Raw genomic sequence first — 16,882 nt, forward strand, 5'->3', positions numbered from 1 at the left:
TTTAACAATCTTCTTTTTTTTTTACTTTTACTTGTATAATCCTTCTATTTTGTAAATTTAATTAGCATCAACTTAGAATAGGAAAATTAAAATATTGTTTTTTATGAACAAAATAAGGGCCACCCTATTCAATATGTATTTATTAACTTTTAGTAGGAAATAATGAAATAATTGCAAAATATAATATAACTATAAGTCATATAAGATTACGATTAAGCTAAATTTTACATAATGTGGAGCTTTTTTTTCTTTCTATAAGAGTTAATCTTTTAATAAAAAATATAACTACAATAGCCCTAAAGTTATAATCCAGCGGATCAAAACAGAAAAGTAATACAAATCCTTTGTGGAGCTTCTGATAGAGCCATTTAAATCATTTAGCTATTATATCATATCTGAAGACGTATAAATTCGTAAAACTTAACGAATTACTACATTGTTTTTTTAAGCTTACAGGGCTCAAAGATGAAATCCGTTCCCTCTCTCGTATTTACAAAAAAAAAAACCACATCAATTACCTAATTTTTAATATTCTTATTTCAAATAAGAACAAGTTCATTGAGGCTTATGCGATATAAATGCCTCAATATGGCCTCTGAAGCGGGAACAGGCCAGGATGACGAGTTCTTTGGAGTGCTCCAGACACCAGGCTTGCCTTAGTTGTGTTAAAAAGTCTATTAGTGTGTGCCTTAAGGTGACCTCAGACAAAATAATCCATCAGATTAATATCTGGCTGCAGTGGGCCACTGATCCTTGGTGACGTGGTCGTAGCAGTTTTCCTCAACCCAGACAAGAGACTTATTGGACGCATGGCAGAGAACTACTGCAACACTCGGGATATAACGCATTGTCAGCCAAGTGGTGTTACATATGTCATGATATTTTTTTTTGTACCTTGGAACAACTATATTTTAACTTATTATTTTATAAAAACATTTTTTTTAATTTTTTAACATATTAAATACAATATTTTCCAATATTACAGTAAAATCCTTAGGCAATGGTGTTCTTGTGCATCTAAATTTATATAACGGAACCCGTACTCTTTTAGTTATGTAATTAATTTCTGCTTAATATGGGCCGGTATAAAAATAAGAAAAAATTTTATGCACAAGATGAAACTTAAAATTGAAAAAAAAAACACTCTCAATCACTTTGTCCATTATATTAGTTATATGCGTACTTTCCAATAAATAATGTTGGGATGTATTCAATGATTGTTTAGAGAAGAAACATGTTCTCTCTTCCGATGTTTTACCATATAAACTACCCAAGGTTACCAATTTGGTAACTACTCCGTACTTCATCCAAAATAATGAATAGTATATCATACTATTAAGGCCTCTGATTATCCCCCCCGAGCGAGGTATTAAAACCAACCCTATTTTTCTTTCTTATATTTACATCAAATGGACAGAAAAAAAAAAAATTATTGGATAGATGGAGGTTTTACAATTGAAATTCACCTATTATTTAATTATAGTTTATAGTAGATCGTTTTAGTTTAGAATTTTAACATAAACAAGCTAAATATAAATATAATACTTATTTAATCAATGATTAATTTCCCCATTTCCAATAAGTAAAGAATTTTCTTTTATTTTCTGTAAAATGATCAGTGGTTATTTATTTTAAATGACATTCATGAAGTTTTATAGTAAAAAATCGTCAAACTACTTAAATTAAGGGTTCCAAACTCATGTATACGTATGATATTAGTAAATATAAGAAATTACACGCCTAAAACGTTATTACAACCAACTTGCTTCTTCCGTGTTGATATAACATGTAACATCCTCGATCACCTTCTTGAGTATGGTGGATGTTTATCCTCCCAATCCTTTAATGTAATTAAGAAAAGTACATGATGTACCTTATCAGAGGCGTCTGCTGGGGGTGGGCTAGAGGGGATGTATACCCCCCGCCCGAAAACAATTAAATGAAATCTTCCTTTTGTCTAGATTTTTTTCGTCATTCGGACAAATTATGAAGCAGAGCTAAAACTTAAAGTTAGAACTTTTTTCACAAAATATTTAATTTTTCGTGAATAGTTATGGATTTTAGAACTTTTATTTGAAAAAAACTAATTTTTGAATTTTTTTCACAAAAATGTAATTAAAAAAAATAAAAATTATGTGGATAGCTATGGATTTAAAAAAAATCCAAAAACCAACCCCTTATTTTCCCCAGTTGAGTTTTAGATCCTTCTTGTGATATATGTCACCCATCAATACAAAAGCAAGCTAAAATAATTTTTCTCAAAATTGAGTTGGGTATATTCTTCGACAAGTTACCGTCAATTTCTATTTACGATTATTCTTCTTCATCCATTGGCTAGGTTAAAAATTTCACATAAAGTAGCCAAAATTGATTGCCATAATAATAGAATCAGATATTATAGATTTAATTCGAAAAGGGGCTACAACGGGGGACAACATTTAAATCTAATAAAGGCTCTAAACTATATTTGAAATTCGTGGATAACTTAACTCAAACCAAAAATTGGAATACAAATTCAATAATTGGCTCAAATATGTATGCAAAATATTTTTCTGTGTGTATAAATGAAATAAAAAAATTAATTGGGGTTTTTCCCTTTTCTTGATTTTTGTTCAAGATTGTTTTAATATTGATGATCCACATATTTGAGTAAGTTATTAGGCTTTGTGCTAGGAATTGTGATAACCAAAAGTTTTGCCTACAATGAATAAGCATAATTTGATTTTGAAAACTTAATTTGACCCCGTATGGACTTATAATTGTATAAAATCTATCACTATTAGTTACTTTAAGGTCAATTTTTAAAGTAGCCAAAGGACAAATAAGAATGGTTTGTTAATAGAAATTGACGATAACTTGTTGAAGAAGACACATGTAACCCATAATCACTTTTGAGAAAAATATGCGGCACACCCAAGGAGTTAATAAGAATAATTTGTCGATAGAAATGGTCAATTATTCGTAGAAGAATACAAATGTAAGCTTCATTTAAGATAAATAATCCTAGCTTGCTTTTGTGTAGACACAAAACATATGTAAACCAATTAAACACTCTTTTACCAATATACTGTATAGCTATATAGTGAGATCATAATTTAAAATAGTAGTCAGAGAAAAGAATATTAATTTTTTTAAACGTAAGAGAATATATTATTTCTAGATTAGTATTTTTTGACAAGACGTAATGTTTCATACAGAATAATACATTTTCCACTCAGTTCTCTATATATATTTTTTTATGATCATTGTTGACTTAGATAAGTAATACGTAAGGCTGTCTTTATTGTAATGAAATAACTAATTTTAGAAATTAGAAAAGAAAAAACAGTCTTTGTGTTTTCTTCTTTCCATTATTTAATAGGTTATTATGGAGTTATTATCTTATAGTAAAAGTCAGATATTGTAATTCCTTAAACCCCTCATTTCTAATCTGTCTCCTCAAAGATTAGAAGAACCGGATCAGGAATTATAATTCATTAGCAAATCATTAAGGGACAGCAAGGCCACCAAAATCAAATTATTTGATGAGGTTAATTGATTAAAAATAAGCCAAATCAATATAATATGAAGTTGATTCGGATTTTTTTTAATTTTTTAATAATAATAATTCCATAGTTGAGAAGAATTGCCACTAAATGGGCGCTATCTATCAGCTGATTTTGGCTTTTTTTCGTGTAAAAGGTTGTGTGATACCATAAAGGTAACAACATCGCAAATGTTCCTTCTTTCAATAGCTTTAAAAAGTTAATATAACAAAGTTCAGGCCTTGGAATGCCATTGATCTCAAAAACACATTAAGACTCCGTCCGCACACAAATGTTTTCTCTTGAACACAAAGGATGTTTTTTAGGCTGTTTTAAGCTTGAATCCGTACAAGACTTGATTTGAATATCGTTTGAGGTGAAACCTTATGTTTCATCCAAAACTCTCTTTTTAGAAAATGGCTTCTATAGTCGAAGAATCTGGCAACGCCTAATGCGTTCATTTTCCCCTTTCTTATCTCATAGATAAACCAGATTTCATCTGATGTATGTTTGAATGTATGAAAAACTGTCAGAGGGTGCACTGTACCGGTAGTTGCATAAATACGCGGACTATTTGTGGCAAATAATTAAACGTGTAATAAAATTCGTATGACGTATTTTTTTTGAGAATTTTATAAAAGAGAATTTATTCTGGGGTAAAATTTAATATAATTACTGAATATAACCGCCATCAGCTGCTATGACACTCTCCAAGTGCCCGCGGAAGGCCTTGCACACATTGAGGATGTAATGGTCGTCCATGGCTGCCCATTGCTCATTGACGCTGGCCTTCAATGAGTCCCAATTCGGGTGGTGGGTAGCACAGGCCTTCTTCTCAATTTGCCACCATTCACTGTAGTCAAGGGAATTCAAATCAGGTGATTGAGGTGGCCAATTTTCTTTGTTCCAAAATGGCATGTTGGCAGCGAGCCAATCTTCAATCATTCCAGAGATATGGGCAGGTCTTTCAGATCTTTTCCCTCCTTGACAAGCTTCTGGACCTTGAGCACAGTAGTCCTGGATAGGGGGAATTATCTTCTATATTATTAAAAAAAAATTGTCTTGTGGCTGAGTACTAATTACTTGAGCTATGCTGGGTACTACCACTAAAAAGTAATAATCAGATACCAATTATATACATCAAAATTATCAATCCGCTGTGATTAAGCAACTTCTTCAACGTGTGGACTCAAAACTCTTTGAATCCGAATAGATCAAATAAAGCCTCGTTATAAAAATGTTCCTGTGTAGAAAAGATAAGAACTTTATCGAAATATTTTGTAAAAGATAAAGTAATGTATAAATTAATTACAACTATTCTTATTTTCATTTTCCTGAAATGATTGACCATATAATTGAATGTGGTATTAACAATTACATCAATCATTATGATCATAATCATTTATGTTTTATTGACGATAAGATGAAATGAAATAGTTATTCCTTCGTTTCTTTCAAGTTTCTTTGAAGGAAAAGGAGAAGAGTTATCTACAAAATTCCACAACCATCGATTTTCTCATGAATTTTATGGTGAAAAACATTCCATAGTTATTCAGAAACTAAATAGCTAATGCCTACATGCCACATTTCCTCATGTTTCTCAATTTGTCGCTGAATATGGAGACTCACAATTTTCGATCGTACTTTTTGCTACGCTACAGACTAGGCAAAACAGTGTCTGATATCCACATCTACATCACTATCGTTTACCCTGATGCCGGCCCTAGTCGTGCAACCATCTTTTGGTAGGCTGGTGAGATCCTGCATAACACTTTTAAAATCCAGAAAGGTGTCTCATCAGGACATCAATGAACTACTAAAGAGCGTTCGAGAGGTCTCAGCAGAGCTTTTCCTACTCCCACATCGGTTTTTAGAATCCAAACTGATGATTTCCGCTTCAAACCCCTCATTAGCGTGTGGGTATCCCATTGTCTTGTTCCGGCTAAAAGGATGAGTGAGTGATGTGGCAGTTCTTAACACGTAGAAAGGTGTAAACGATCAAAAAAAGTCCCTACAGCCCGGCTCTTAATCTGTATGCCCGATTTATCTTCTGCAAGCTGAAGCATCTGCTCTAGGATTACGAATTTGATAGCTATGAATACCAAACGCGCAGCGTTCAGCGAGTGATGAAGTTAGGGAACGAAGAGGAGCTCTCCAGGCAGCTGTGAGAGTTGAAGAACCATTGCAACTACGCTATCCGAGCCAAAGGAGACTATATGACATGATTGAGTACTTTTTTTTTTTAATATTGAATGTAATTTCTTGTCTTAATGGGGCAGTCTCAATCATTTCGTAACAGCCAAAGACATAAAATCTGCATATATATTTCTTTTCCAAAATTATCCATCTTACTACAAAGAAAAAGCTTGAATTGCTTTTTATCATTATTTTTATTGTTAAGCTTTCAAAAAAAATTATACATAGCTATAATTTTCATCATACTACGCTTTTTTGTAAAGGCAACTCAATAGATGGAGGAAAAAAAGGATAATAATTTTTCTTATAGGCTATTAAGTAGTTCAATGATCTGAGAAATATATTTTTCTTTTTCACTAGTTTTGCTGCCAAAGTCAATCCTATAATTTAATAATTATTTATTTTTGGTGCCTTGTGAACATCCTTTCATTTCCGTTATACTTTCTTATAAAAATAGATATTTTGGTAGAGCTGTAAATTTTACGACATGCCGGTAAAATAAAACAACAAATAATGTAGTAACCTTGACAGTTTGAAGAATGTTTTGCAGGAAAATAGCTTAGCTGTCATGTTATTTCTTGTTATTCCTTAGACTCTTTTGGTACGAGAGTATTATTTTAATTTGGCACCTGTATTGTATACGATATGCATTTTTATGAGTTTAAAAAATAAAAATTGTTTTTTTAACATGAAAAAATATACCGACCTATGTGCATGAAATCATTAGTTTAGATCAAAAATCCATCTTTTATTTTTGCCAAAAAATACCAAATCTAAATTGCTGAAGAAAAATGCCAAAAAATGTTTGCACTAATTTTGGAAAAAAGAAGTAGAAAATAGCATTTATTGCCTTTGTAAAGAGGAACATAAACCTACCAAGATTTTATTTGTACTTACGAAATCAAAAAGCTAGGGAGAATAATCTTGTTGATAAAATAACCCTTAAAAACTGGATCAATTTTGCAAATATTGTAAAAGTTATGTAATAAAATGTTCCGGAAATGAAAATATTTTTTTATTAAATTAACAAGTTTAAATTTATATCGTTTTGTAGCATTTCTCTAAAAAATTCAAAATTGACGTTTGATGAAAAAATTAAATTAGAAAAAATATAAAAAAATTATTTGGAAAATGACAAATATTTCAGTTAAGCATAAATTTTTATAGTAAAGTTTATATGCATACGAATTTTCACACAAATTTCTAGAAACTTTATTTAATTTACCAATCCAATACTCAATTAATTGCACCAGAAAAAAACGAAACTCCAATTTTCACCAATTTCTTTTTTGGCCATAACTTTTTGAATAAATTTAAAAAACGCTATTATTCCTATAGTTGTTTTTTGAGATGCCAATCACTTTTTGATTTTTAATTACCCACCTATCTCATCTCCTTAAGGTTCACAAAACAATTTTTGTGTTTCAGGTATAAAATAAGAATCCAATATATGACCCCCTCCCTCCGAAATTTTTAGCCTTTATGGGTTCAAAAGAAGCAAATGTACAAAATTTTAGTTTGCTAGGCCCAACGGTGTGGACACCCATAAAGGACACACAAACTTATGATTATAGGTATATACAGATACATAATTGTTGGATAATTTAGTTCATAAGTTGAAATACTCTCATTCATAATTTTACTGGTCTTATTTGGTGGTTGACTATTCCACTTTAAATTGGGCTATTTCATTTTGAATTGGACGGTATATTGGTGCGATAGAGTCTTTCAAACAAAATCTCTCAATATGCCATTCGCATATTGTGACTATTTTAAGTACAATTTGCGACGCATCTAAAGAGTTATCAAGAATAACTTGTTGATTGAAATTCAAGATAATTCTTCGAATGTAATCCACACTTAATTTTGAGGAAAATCAATGAGTTTCGTAGTTCAGTCCACAACACACTCGGTAGTAATACTCCTCTAGAACTTAATGTCAGTTGGTTCGATTCACGGTCGCTCCTAGAGAAGGAAATATACTTATCAATGATAAAAAAATTGAAATTTTAAGATCGTGCTCTTTTTGTAATTACTACCTGAAAACATTTTTTTTTACCTAAACTGTCATAATTATACTTTTATTCTTAAAGAAAGAACAATAAGTTTAAACGGAATTACTAATTTGTGAATGACAAAGAGTAGTCTTGATGATTTGTTTTGGCGTTATTAAGTGTTAGTCCTTGATAAGCTCTGAGTAAAATTGGAGATCCACGTCGCAGTAATTCCCGATTTTAAAAGATAAAAATGTTTAATTATTTGCAAGGAATTGATTAAATGTTGATTGAATAATAATTGATTCATTTCATTATGAAAATGCTTAAAAAGTTGGTTCATACTGGTTTTAGAACCGTTGTAACAAAAATCAAGACAACTGCCCTACGAATAAATTAGAAAAACAAAATATGTTTATAAGAATAGAAGGAGTCAAACAATCAATAATTGAGATTCAATGGACAATGTGAATGGATCAATCGTTTAGATCAAATCCGCTGGAGCTCTAATGTACATAGTCAAGTCCTGATCGATACTTCTATATCGCGAGGTCGTCTCTGACTTTAAATCCTTCGAGATGTATTTGTCTTCTAGTGGATAATTACATATTATGGTAGTATGAATCATTGTCAAATAGATACCAGGTGGTCAATTGAAATATGAACACATAGTAATTCAATAATTAATAAAGGTTGAGTGATTGAAATTAATTCATATTTCCATATATTAAAGCATAAGCAATTAGTTACAAAACAATGACGGTGTAGACAGGTCTTCGGGGAACTGTCTACCCCCTCAACAAGTCTGAAACGGCGGAGAGGAAGAATGGATCTGTCAAAAAAGGTCAAACTGGACCCGGAGAAGTTAAAGAAAACAGCCCAGTCCAATGTCCTCAAGTCCATGAGTGCCCATGCAAGAGATCTTGAGGTTTTGCACCAGACTGTTAAGAAAGCTATCAAAAAATTGGGTGGAAAGAGTATTGTGAGAGTGGAGAAGCCATTTTTGACACCCTCAATGAAAGAACCCTATATCTTCCGTTGCAAGATTTTTTGAATGAGTCGTTTAAGTTCTTTTGAACTTTTTTTTTTGACACTTTTGGCCCCCTAGAGCCCTGATGTTAACCCCCTCGAATACAACTTATGGGTGCATATCGAGGGGAAGACCTCCAGTGCCTGTTATCTAAATATTGAGCTCCTCAAAGCCATTGTCATACAGTACTGGGACACCATTAAAGAAGACTAGATATGCAAGGGCTTCTCCGCCTGGAAGCCATAATTACCGCTAATAGCGACAACATTCATGATAAATAGAGTTAAGCTACACATCTATTTTTTGTTGAAATTTTATTGTTAATTAATAAAATATATCTAGCTAAAGTTTAAAATTCAAAATGTTCAGGTTTTAATGGACCACCCGGTACATTTTTTTTTTTCTGGGCAATGTGGTCCTTCGCCAACCTGTCCATTCGGCTAAGTACCCTAGCACTCATTATATTGATTGGGATTTGTATTTATTTCCTTCACCTCATAGCAAATTTAATGTAACGTTATGACAGCTAGCTTATTGTCCTTCCAAACATTCTTCAAATTTACAGGCTGACAACATTTTCTTTTTTTTTTTTAACTTAGCGGTGTTTCATATTATTTAAATCGTTGTACACTACCACTTCAAATACAATTCATAGGTTATATGGAGTATTTTTAATGCTATAATGTTTTCTTGTTCGTAATTGGTAATTCCACTTTACCAATAAAAGAAACATAATTAGCCATTCTAGTTCACTTTTGTATTGATGGCCCACATTTATTTATTAAGAATAATGTATCCAACAACTTAACTTCTCTCTAATGAATTAAAAATACAATATTGAGGAATTGTTTGCCTTCTTCATTAAGACTATATTAAATTGAAAATAATGTCTTAGCTTATTACGTTATAGAAACAATGTCATGGTTTTTTCTGATTAAAATTAATTATATTATATATAATGCATATCCACAAAAATAATTCATTCTTATACTTGAAACTTGAAATGATTCAATTGTTACGCTTCATAAGAAAGTTTATTAATCCTATTAATTTATTCAAAGGACAATTTGATTGAAGATTAATTCTTGAGTAAGACAACCAACAATTATCCAAGTTGGACTTACGAGAAAAAAGCTGAATTTTTTCTGTATACAAAAATATATTGGACTCCTCCTTTTCAATTGTAACTGATTACATTATTCAACAACATTTCGACACGCAAGTTGAAACCTACATTTATTATTGTTATTTAAGCCGTATAACACGAATATGACCATTAAAACTTTCAACACCAAAAGATTGGGCCTTTAAATCCTTCTTTTTTTTATTCACGTTTTTAGGAAATAACTACGATTTAAAACCATAACCACAAATTGAGTAAAATGAAAGACCTAACTTAGAAGCTAATATCTTTTTTTATTTTTAATGTTAGTGCTTTATATCCTAGCTGAAGGTATAGAATATAGCCTATATTTCATTTTTTTTTAAATCCTTTAAGAAAAGTAGTTTTTGATTTACTTTTGATCAATTTAGTTATACATATTTATTAAGAAATTTAAATATAATAAGCTGCTTAGGTTGGGTAAATATAGATTCTAATAATATTACGGGTGGAAAAATTGCATCGTTTAGCGGTTTATAACAGTTAATTAAAAAATAATTTTGAATATGAAACATCTAAAAACTTGTTTTAATACCCTTATATCTAAATTATTAATTATTTTAGTCTAAATAATTAGTATAAATTTCTTAATCAATATTAAAAACTAAATTGGCCACAAATGAATCAAAATTGATTTCTTTTTTTAATGCATCTTTTTAAAGAAAAAGAAAAAGAAAAAAAAGAAAAAAGATATCAGTTTTTATGTAAGGTCCTGTGGGTGCTCCATGACCTTTATTTTATTGCATAGTCTTATAATAGTTATAAATAAAAGAAATACATAATCTGACAGTTAAATATTCTAATATTTAAAAAAAGAAAAGTATGATACAGTAGTCGTTGTAGTTTCCTCACAATTTCCTATTTAATCCTCCTCTCATGGTGTTGAATTTCCAAATACACTCTCCCTCTCTGGTCAATCTCATCACTTCCGTATTTGGAGTCCCTTTTTCTTGTGGGTAACGGTCCAGTAGCTTCTTCTCCTCTTTTGATGTAATCTATATGTTCTCTCACTCTATTTTTTTAATACTAATATATAACAATCTTCTTCTTCTTTTTTTGTCAGAACAGGAAATTTAAAAAAAAAAGAAATATCAATATTTCTGAGAAAGACATATTTTGATAAGTATTCAATGAAGATAGAGTAATAACATATTAAGGATTGTAAATCGCAAGCCCTTTGTGGTACACTAAGGAAGAAAGCAATAATTAACATGGTAACCCAGATAGTTTTAAATTATGTTTGTTAGAAAAGCAGGTGGTGGTGCAATAGATAAACTACGAGAAGTCTTGAGATGATGAAACAAATCGCAAATAATACTCCGTAACAAGTAAAATCGAAAGTGGAATTACTCTGTTTTCGATTCTCAATTATCTTCTTAGTTAGTCCAACAAGGACTTAAACATACATAGGGCTGGGTGTCCAGCGAGGAACTCACAGGAGAGAGACATATGATCCCATAGATTAAAGTTATGCTTTTTGAGGATAGAATATCACGTGATTCTGCAATAGAAATGAGAATCTTTCGGGCTTGTAAGCGTTCAACTATTTTGGCATTCCCAGTCAATTTTTATTCTTTGTTCAGCGTTCAGCCATTATTTTTGTTCTTTTTCAGCGTTCCAATTATAAGGCAAAGACATTTGTCTTTTATTCTAAGGTAGTAACAGTCTTGTACAGTTTACATACATATACTAGCGCGCTCTTTAAATGAAGCTGTACAGCTTTTGAGGATAAAAAAGTCGGATACTGCAAATGAGATTTCTAAATTAAATTAAAGGTAGAATAACAAGAACGCTTTCATGTATGTCTGGAGTGCCAAAGCTTTTTTTTTTTTTTTTGTTAGAAAATTCAATGGGAATCATTAAAAAAAATAATCAAACCAAAAGGAAGCTAGAATATTTTTTCTCAAAATTGAACATAGAATACATCTTTCAACAAATTATAGTTTATTTCAATGAACAAGGGATTCTGATTAATCCTTTGGAGGCACCGCTAATTGTACTTAAAATATCCAAACATCAGCCACATTTATAGAAAGCTTAAAAATAGCGAAAAATAACAAAAAATGTATAGCCTTTTTCTGAAGGCTACGAGACTAGCAGAAAAAAAGTAATTACGAAACTAATAAATTATGTTTATCAGACGTCATTGGGCCAAATTAAAACCAGTAGATATAACGGAGTTTTAAAACTACAGTTCACACTCTCGGGTATTTCAATTCATCCCAGAAATTTGAATTCAATGCCTACCATTGACTGCAATATCTCTTTGAAATATTGCCAGTCATTTTATAAATATTTTTAATATATGATTCGTTTATTTTTCATAAAAATTAATCGTCTTTGGAACTAAAAACTAAACGTAGGCCACATTAAAAATAAATATATTGCCTCTGAATAAAAAGCACCTATTTTCAGCTTTAAACAATAATAACTTGAGTTATATGCATGGTGCAGACATTTTAAAAATGGTTTTATAATTTTGAACATTTTGCAAAAAATTAAAATAATATAATATGTCCTTATCTTCAGTAGCAGAGCTTAACACAGGGTTGAACCTTAAAAATAGCGAAAAATAACAAAAAATGTATAGCCTTTTTCTGAAGGCTACGAGACTAGCAGAAAAAAAGTAAGGCTATATTTGGAATCAAGGGATCAAACTCTATTAAACTAAGCAAAGACTGGTTTTGTACCACTTTTGCTGTTGGACAGTGTAATTAGTATTTACTTGACTTGAATTAGTAATAAGCACGTTATTATATAGTGATATTAATTATGATTATTTATTAATAAGTATGACGTCTTTATTGTTACATTGAAATAGTGAATATTATTAGGATAATTTATTAAAGTATAATAAAGTATATTTATAATAGTAAGTTAAATAAGTATGGGTAAATTTAAAAAAAATACAAATAGTCACTTGGTGCCAGATCCAGAATGTAGGGTGGATGAATAAGAGCTTCCCATCGGAGCCCTAGAGCGTCTGGCGCATCATGAAAGATGTGTACGACTCGAGTTGTTCTCAGTAAAAGGAAGAATTGAGCAAAACAAAAATCACTCAAACTTCTGTTGTGCAACACGAACATAAAAGTATCGGCCCCATATACATCACAAATTTTCTTTGTCACTTTCGACTTGTTTTTCCGATTCAGTTGGTAAAAATGTAAGATATGGGAAAATTTGAGACCTCCAGACTCCATGCACCATAGTTATCGGTTAAACTGCCCGATTGCAATACTTTCATATACCCTATGACGTATACACTTACACCTTATCAACAATACATCGTATGATCCAATATGAGCAATAAAGAACAAGATTTACTGAGTTTTAAAGAAAGAGTCGGAAATATCAAATTACTTTTTCACCAAAATAATATTTATGAATAATTAACATAATAGTGATGGGATCTCATAACTTAAAGTAAGTAAAATTGCCTGGCATTACCTGGGACGTTTAGAAATTAAAATGAATTCTGAACTCTTCTACTTCAAATAAAACAAAAAATAAATACCATAAAATTTTAAAAATTAATCTTGCTCCATATTTTTATGTATATTTAGACAATTTTTCTATAAGATGATAAAGTAGGTCTTACCGGCGTTGCCCGGGACATTAAGATATAAACATATTACAATTTTAAGAATTATTCTCGCAGCATGTTCAACGGAGATTAAAAGACTTAGAAAAGAAAAAATATTTCAATAGTTCGCTCAGCTTTCATATTATTGTCAAAAATCCTTTGTCTAATTATCTCTTTTTTTCTCTAAATCTTATAACTTTATTTTTCTTAAAGGGTGGAAAGATAAAGTGATAAAAGAAAGATGATTCTTTAAATTTTATGGTCTTTATTTTTTATTTTATAGGAAAAAGTTTGTTAGTCAAAATATTTGTTTTTTGAAAGTTGCTATTTGAAGACCGACATGGCCTCAAAAATGGTTACCAGAACCATTGCTTGAGCCTTAAAAACCTACATAAAAAGTTTCAGGAAAATGCATCCATTGGTTTGGCTATAATTGAAGGACAAACACTCACACACAGAGAGACATTCGCATTTGATATATGCAATACATAGATAGTATTTTTTGTGTGTTTATGTTCGATTAAACCTTTTTTTATTTTTTTAACTATACAAAAAGGAATTATTTCTATAAATTATATTATTATTTCTAATTCCATAAATTTGCCATTCTAAAGCTATTGTTTTTTAAATGAAGGATTTATAGTACTTGGGATGAAGATAATTTCATAACTAAACATTCCATGAATAATCGATATATGTATTTTTAGGTTTAATTTTTTACTATTTTAATACAAATGACTAAACTATAGGCATTCTTTGGTACATTATGAAGGTCAAATGCCATCAGTTATATTACTCATAAATACATAATAACCCTGTAATTTTAATAGATCAAAATGAAACGAAAGTTTCAATGTATAGTTGGGTATCAGAATAACCAATGTTGTAATTAGATAATGGACTTGCCGCTTATACAATTTATCTGTAGAAGTAGCAATTTGAACAGACATAGCCAACAACAAAATACAATATATAAAACGTTCCCACAAACTCAGCGCTACATTGTTATTTTTTAGATCAAGTAGTCATGCAGTTGTAAGATATTAAGAGCATACTCACAAATGAGTCCTCCAGAGACAAACTGACTATAAACAGTAATGTAAATCCGGAGTGTTTTTTATATGGCCCGTTAATTTGTAATTGGTAGTATAAAGAAGCAACTTTGTTTTCCTTAGCAGTTGTAATTATTATTTAAAGTGAAACTATTTTCCAAAATAGATTCAATTATATTGAAACCCTGATTCAACAGTTGTGGTGCTCATAAAAGACGGATCGTAACCCTGAGGATTTGTTGTGGAGTTATAATTGTAAGTCCTTGTTGGACACAGAGTAGAATTGGGGATCGACATTGGAGTAATTCTAACAAATTTATATCCTTTTTTCCTTCCTCTCTTGTCACAACCGATTGTAGCTCAATTAATGAAACGTTTTAAGCATTATTCTTTCTCCCCTCATAAACATTCTTCAAATTATCAGGGTTACCTTGTTGATGCTCGGTTTCATATTTTTTAATATAATCACTCTAAACTGTATTTTCATCATTGGATATAAATAATTGATTTAAAAATCTGTTTAAATTTTAATTTCAGATATGTCTTTTGGAAAACAAGAAGAAACACAGCAACTGGGTAATCCTCCTTCACATCACATAAGACTCCATCCTGAAAGTAAGTTAATATATATAAACTCAAAGTTAATTTCAATTATAATCAAACTGAATTCCTACACAACAAATGTTAAAGTAATGAAAAGTTCGATAACTCAGGCTAGTAAAAAAAGTAACTTGTTGCAGTTCCTGATCCTTTCTGCAAGGGCATAGAAAGGAATTACTCCGATGTTGATTTGGAATTCTACTCCGAGTCCAAAGAAGGACTGGCACTTAAAATACGTGGTTATATAAGCAGTTTGTTTGGATCAGTTCTCATTTATTCGGCCCAATTCAGTCTTAGGACCGGCCCGATTTTTAAGACTGTCGGTCCTTTAGACTCTCAGTCCTAATAGTGATGAAATGAAAAGAGAAATAAAGTTAAGTGCCGTCATCAGGTACCAAATTCTATAAGTCTGATGTCTTCAATCCTAAATAAGAACTGACACAAGACTAGTTACAGAGGTTTTACAGAAAGATTTCTTTCCTTGAACAAAATGTCATTTGGGTAAATTATGCATCAGAAAAAAAAATATATATTTGAATTTTTTGTGCAAAAAATTGTTTTTTCGGTGATTACCTCTGGATTAATAAATTTTTTCCTCAAAAAATGAAATACAAAAGTAATCTAATTTTTTTTCTCCTCCATGCATTAAATTGCTTAAACAGCTGATCTATAAGAAGTTTCGTGATGCATAAAAGGCCATAACTATGGACATCTTTTAAATCATAAACTTGATGACTTGTTCTTAAAGAGATTACAAAATATTTACCTTAATAATGTTCAAAAAGGTTTCAACTATGTTGGCATTTCAAAAATTCAAGAAAAAGTAACAATATACAGCTTCATTTAATAAATTAAAATGACCTCGGAATTGATTTGTACGTTTTGGGTCAAAAAGGACCCTTCTAATCAGTAGAGAGAAAAAAATAGAACCTAAGAAAGCTTGAAAAAATTTATATTCATTAGTAAAAAAAATATAAAATTGATATACATAATCTGTTTTTATGAGATTAAGTAGTTTTTTGTCGCTAACGAATAGAGAATGTAATGAACTACAGATTTGCATGATAGTTTGGGGAGGAAAATCACCCCTTCCAGTTGACAAAGAACATTTTTAGAAACACCTAATTTAAAAATACAAAAACAAAGCCCTTCCCTTCAAATGTCATCCTGTGGACACCACTGAGTTGGGTTAAAATCTCGGTTTTGGATTCCAACCATACATAAAAATAACTTTCTGATAGCTAAATGAATCCAAAGTGGGAATTCGAACCCAATTCAGTGGCGTCCACAGGATGATATTTTAAGGTGGGAATAGTGTTCTTTCGGTCTTTGTCTAGAACCAGGTAAGTCGATCCCTCGTGAAGTCGTGAAGGGTATTAAAATAATATAATTAAGTAAAAATGCAATATATGTGTAATATATTGCATTTTAATTGAAAACATGAATATTTTGGCAATGTTCTTAATACACAAACAATCGGGAATATTTTTTCTCAAAATTGACCATGGGTTAAATTTATATTCTTATGCGAATTATTGTCAATTTCTAGCCAATATAAGTCACTTATATTTAATAAAGTTTTTAAATTATAGCTTCATTTCTTGGGTATCTTATCTCATCCCATAAATTTAAAAATAAAACTTATAACTGACTAAATATGAGACATTGGCCAATATTTCATATATGACCTAAAAAAAAATAATTAGGATTTTCTCCTTTTCTTGATATTTGTTCATAATTG

At 30.6% G+C, this 16,882-nt stretch overlaps 1 protein-coding gene across 5 annotated transcripts in view; it reads left to right on the forward strand.

Annotated features, from left to right (window-relative positions):
• LOC121121834 (neuronal calcium sensor 1) overlaps positions 1-16,882 on the forward strand; it is a 202,557-nt gene that overhangs the window by 137,772 nt on the left and 47,903 nt on the right. For all 5 annotated transcript variants that reach the window (XM_040716826.2, XM_040716829.2, XM_071889952.1 and 2 more), the window contains one exon: positions 15,079-15,156. In XM_040716826.2, the coding sequence (XP_040572760.1) occupies positions 15,079-15,156 (78 nt within the window). The remainder of the gene's footprint in view (positions 1-15,078; positions 15,157-16,882) is intronic.

Source organism: Lepeophtheirus salmonis, chromosome 7, assembly GCF_016086655.4.
Source record: "Lepeophtheirus salmonis chromosome 7, UVic_Lsal_1.4, whole genome shotgun sequence".
NCBI classification, from domain to species: domain Eukaryota; kingdom Metazoa; phylum Arthropoda; class Copepoda; order Siphonostomatoida; family Caligidae; genus Lepeophtheirus; species Lepeophtheirus salmonis.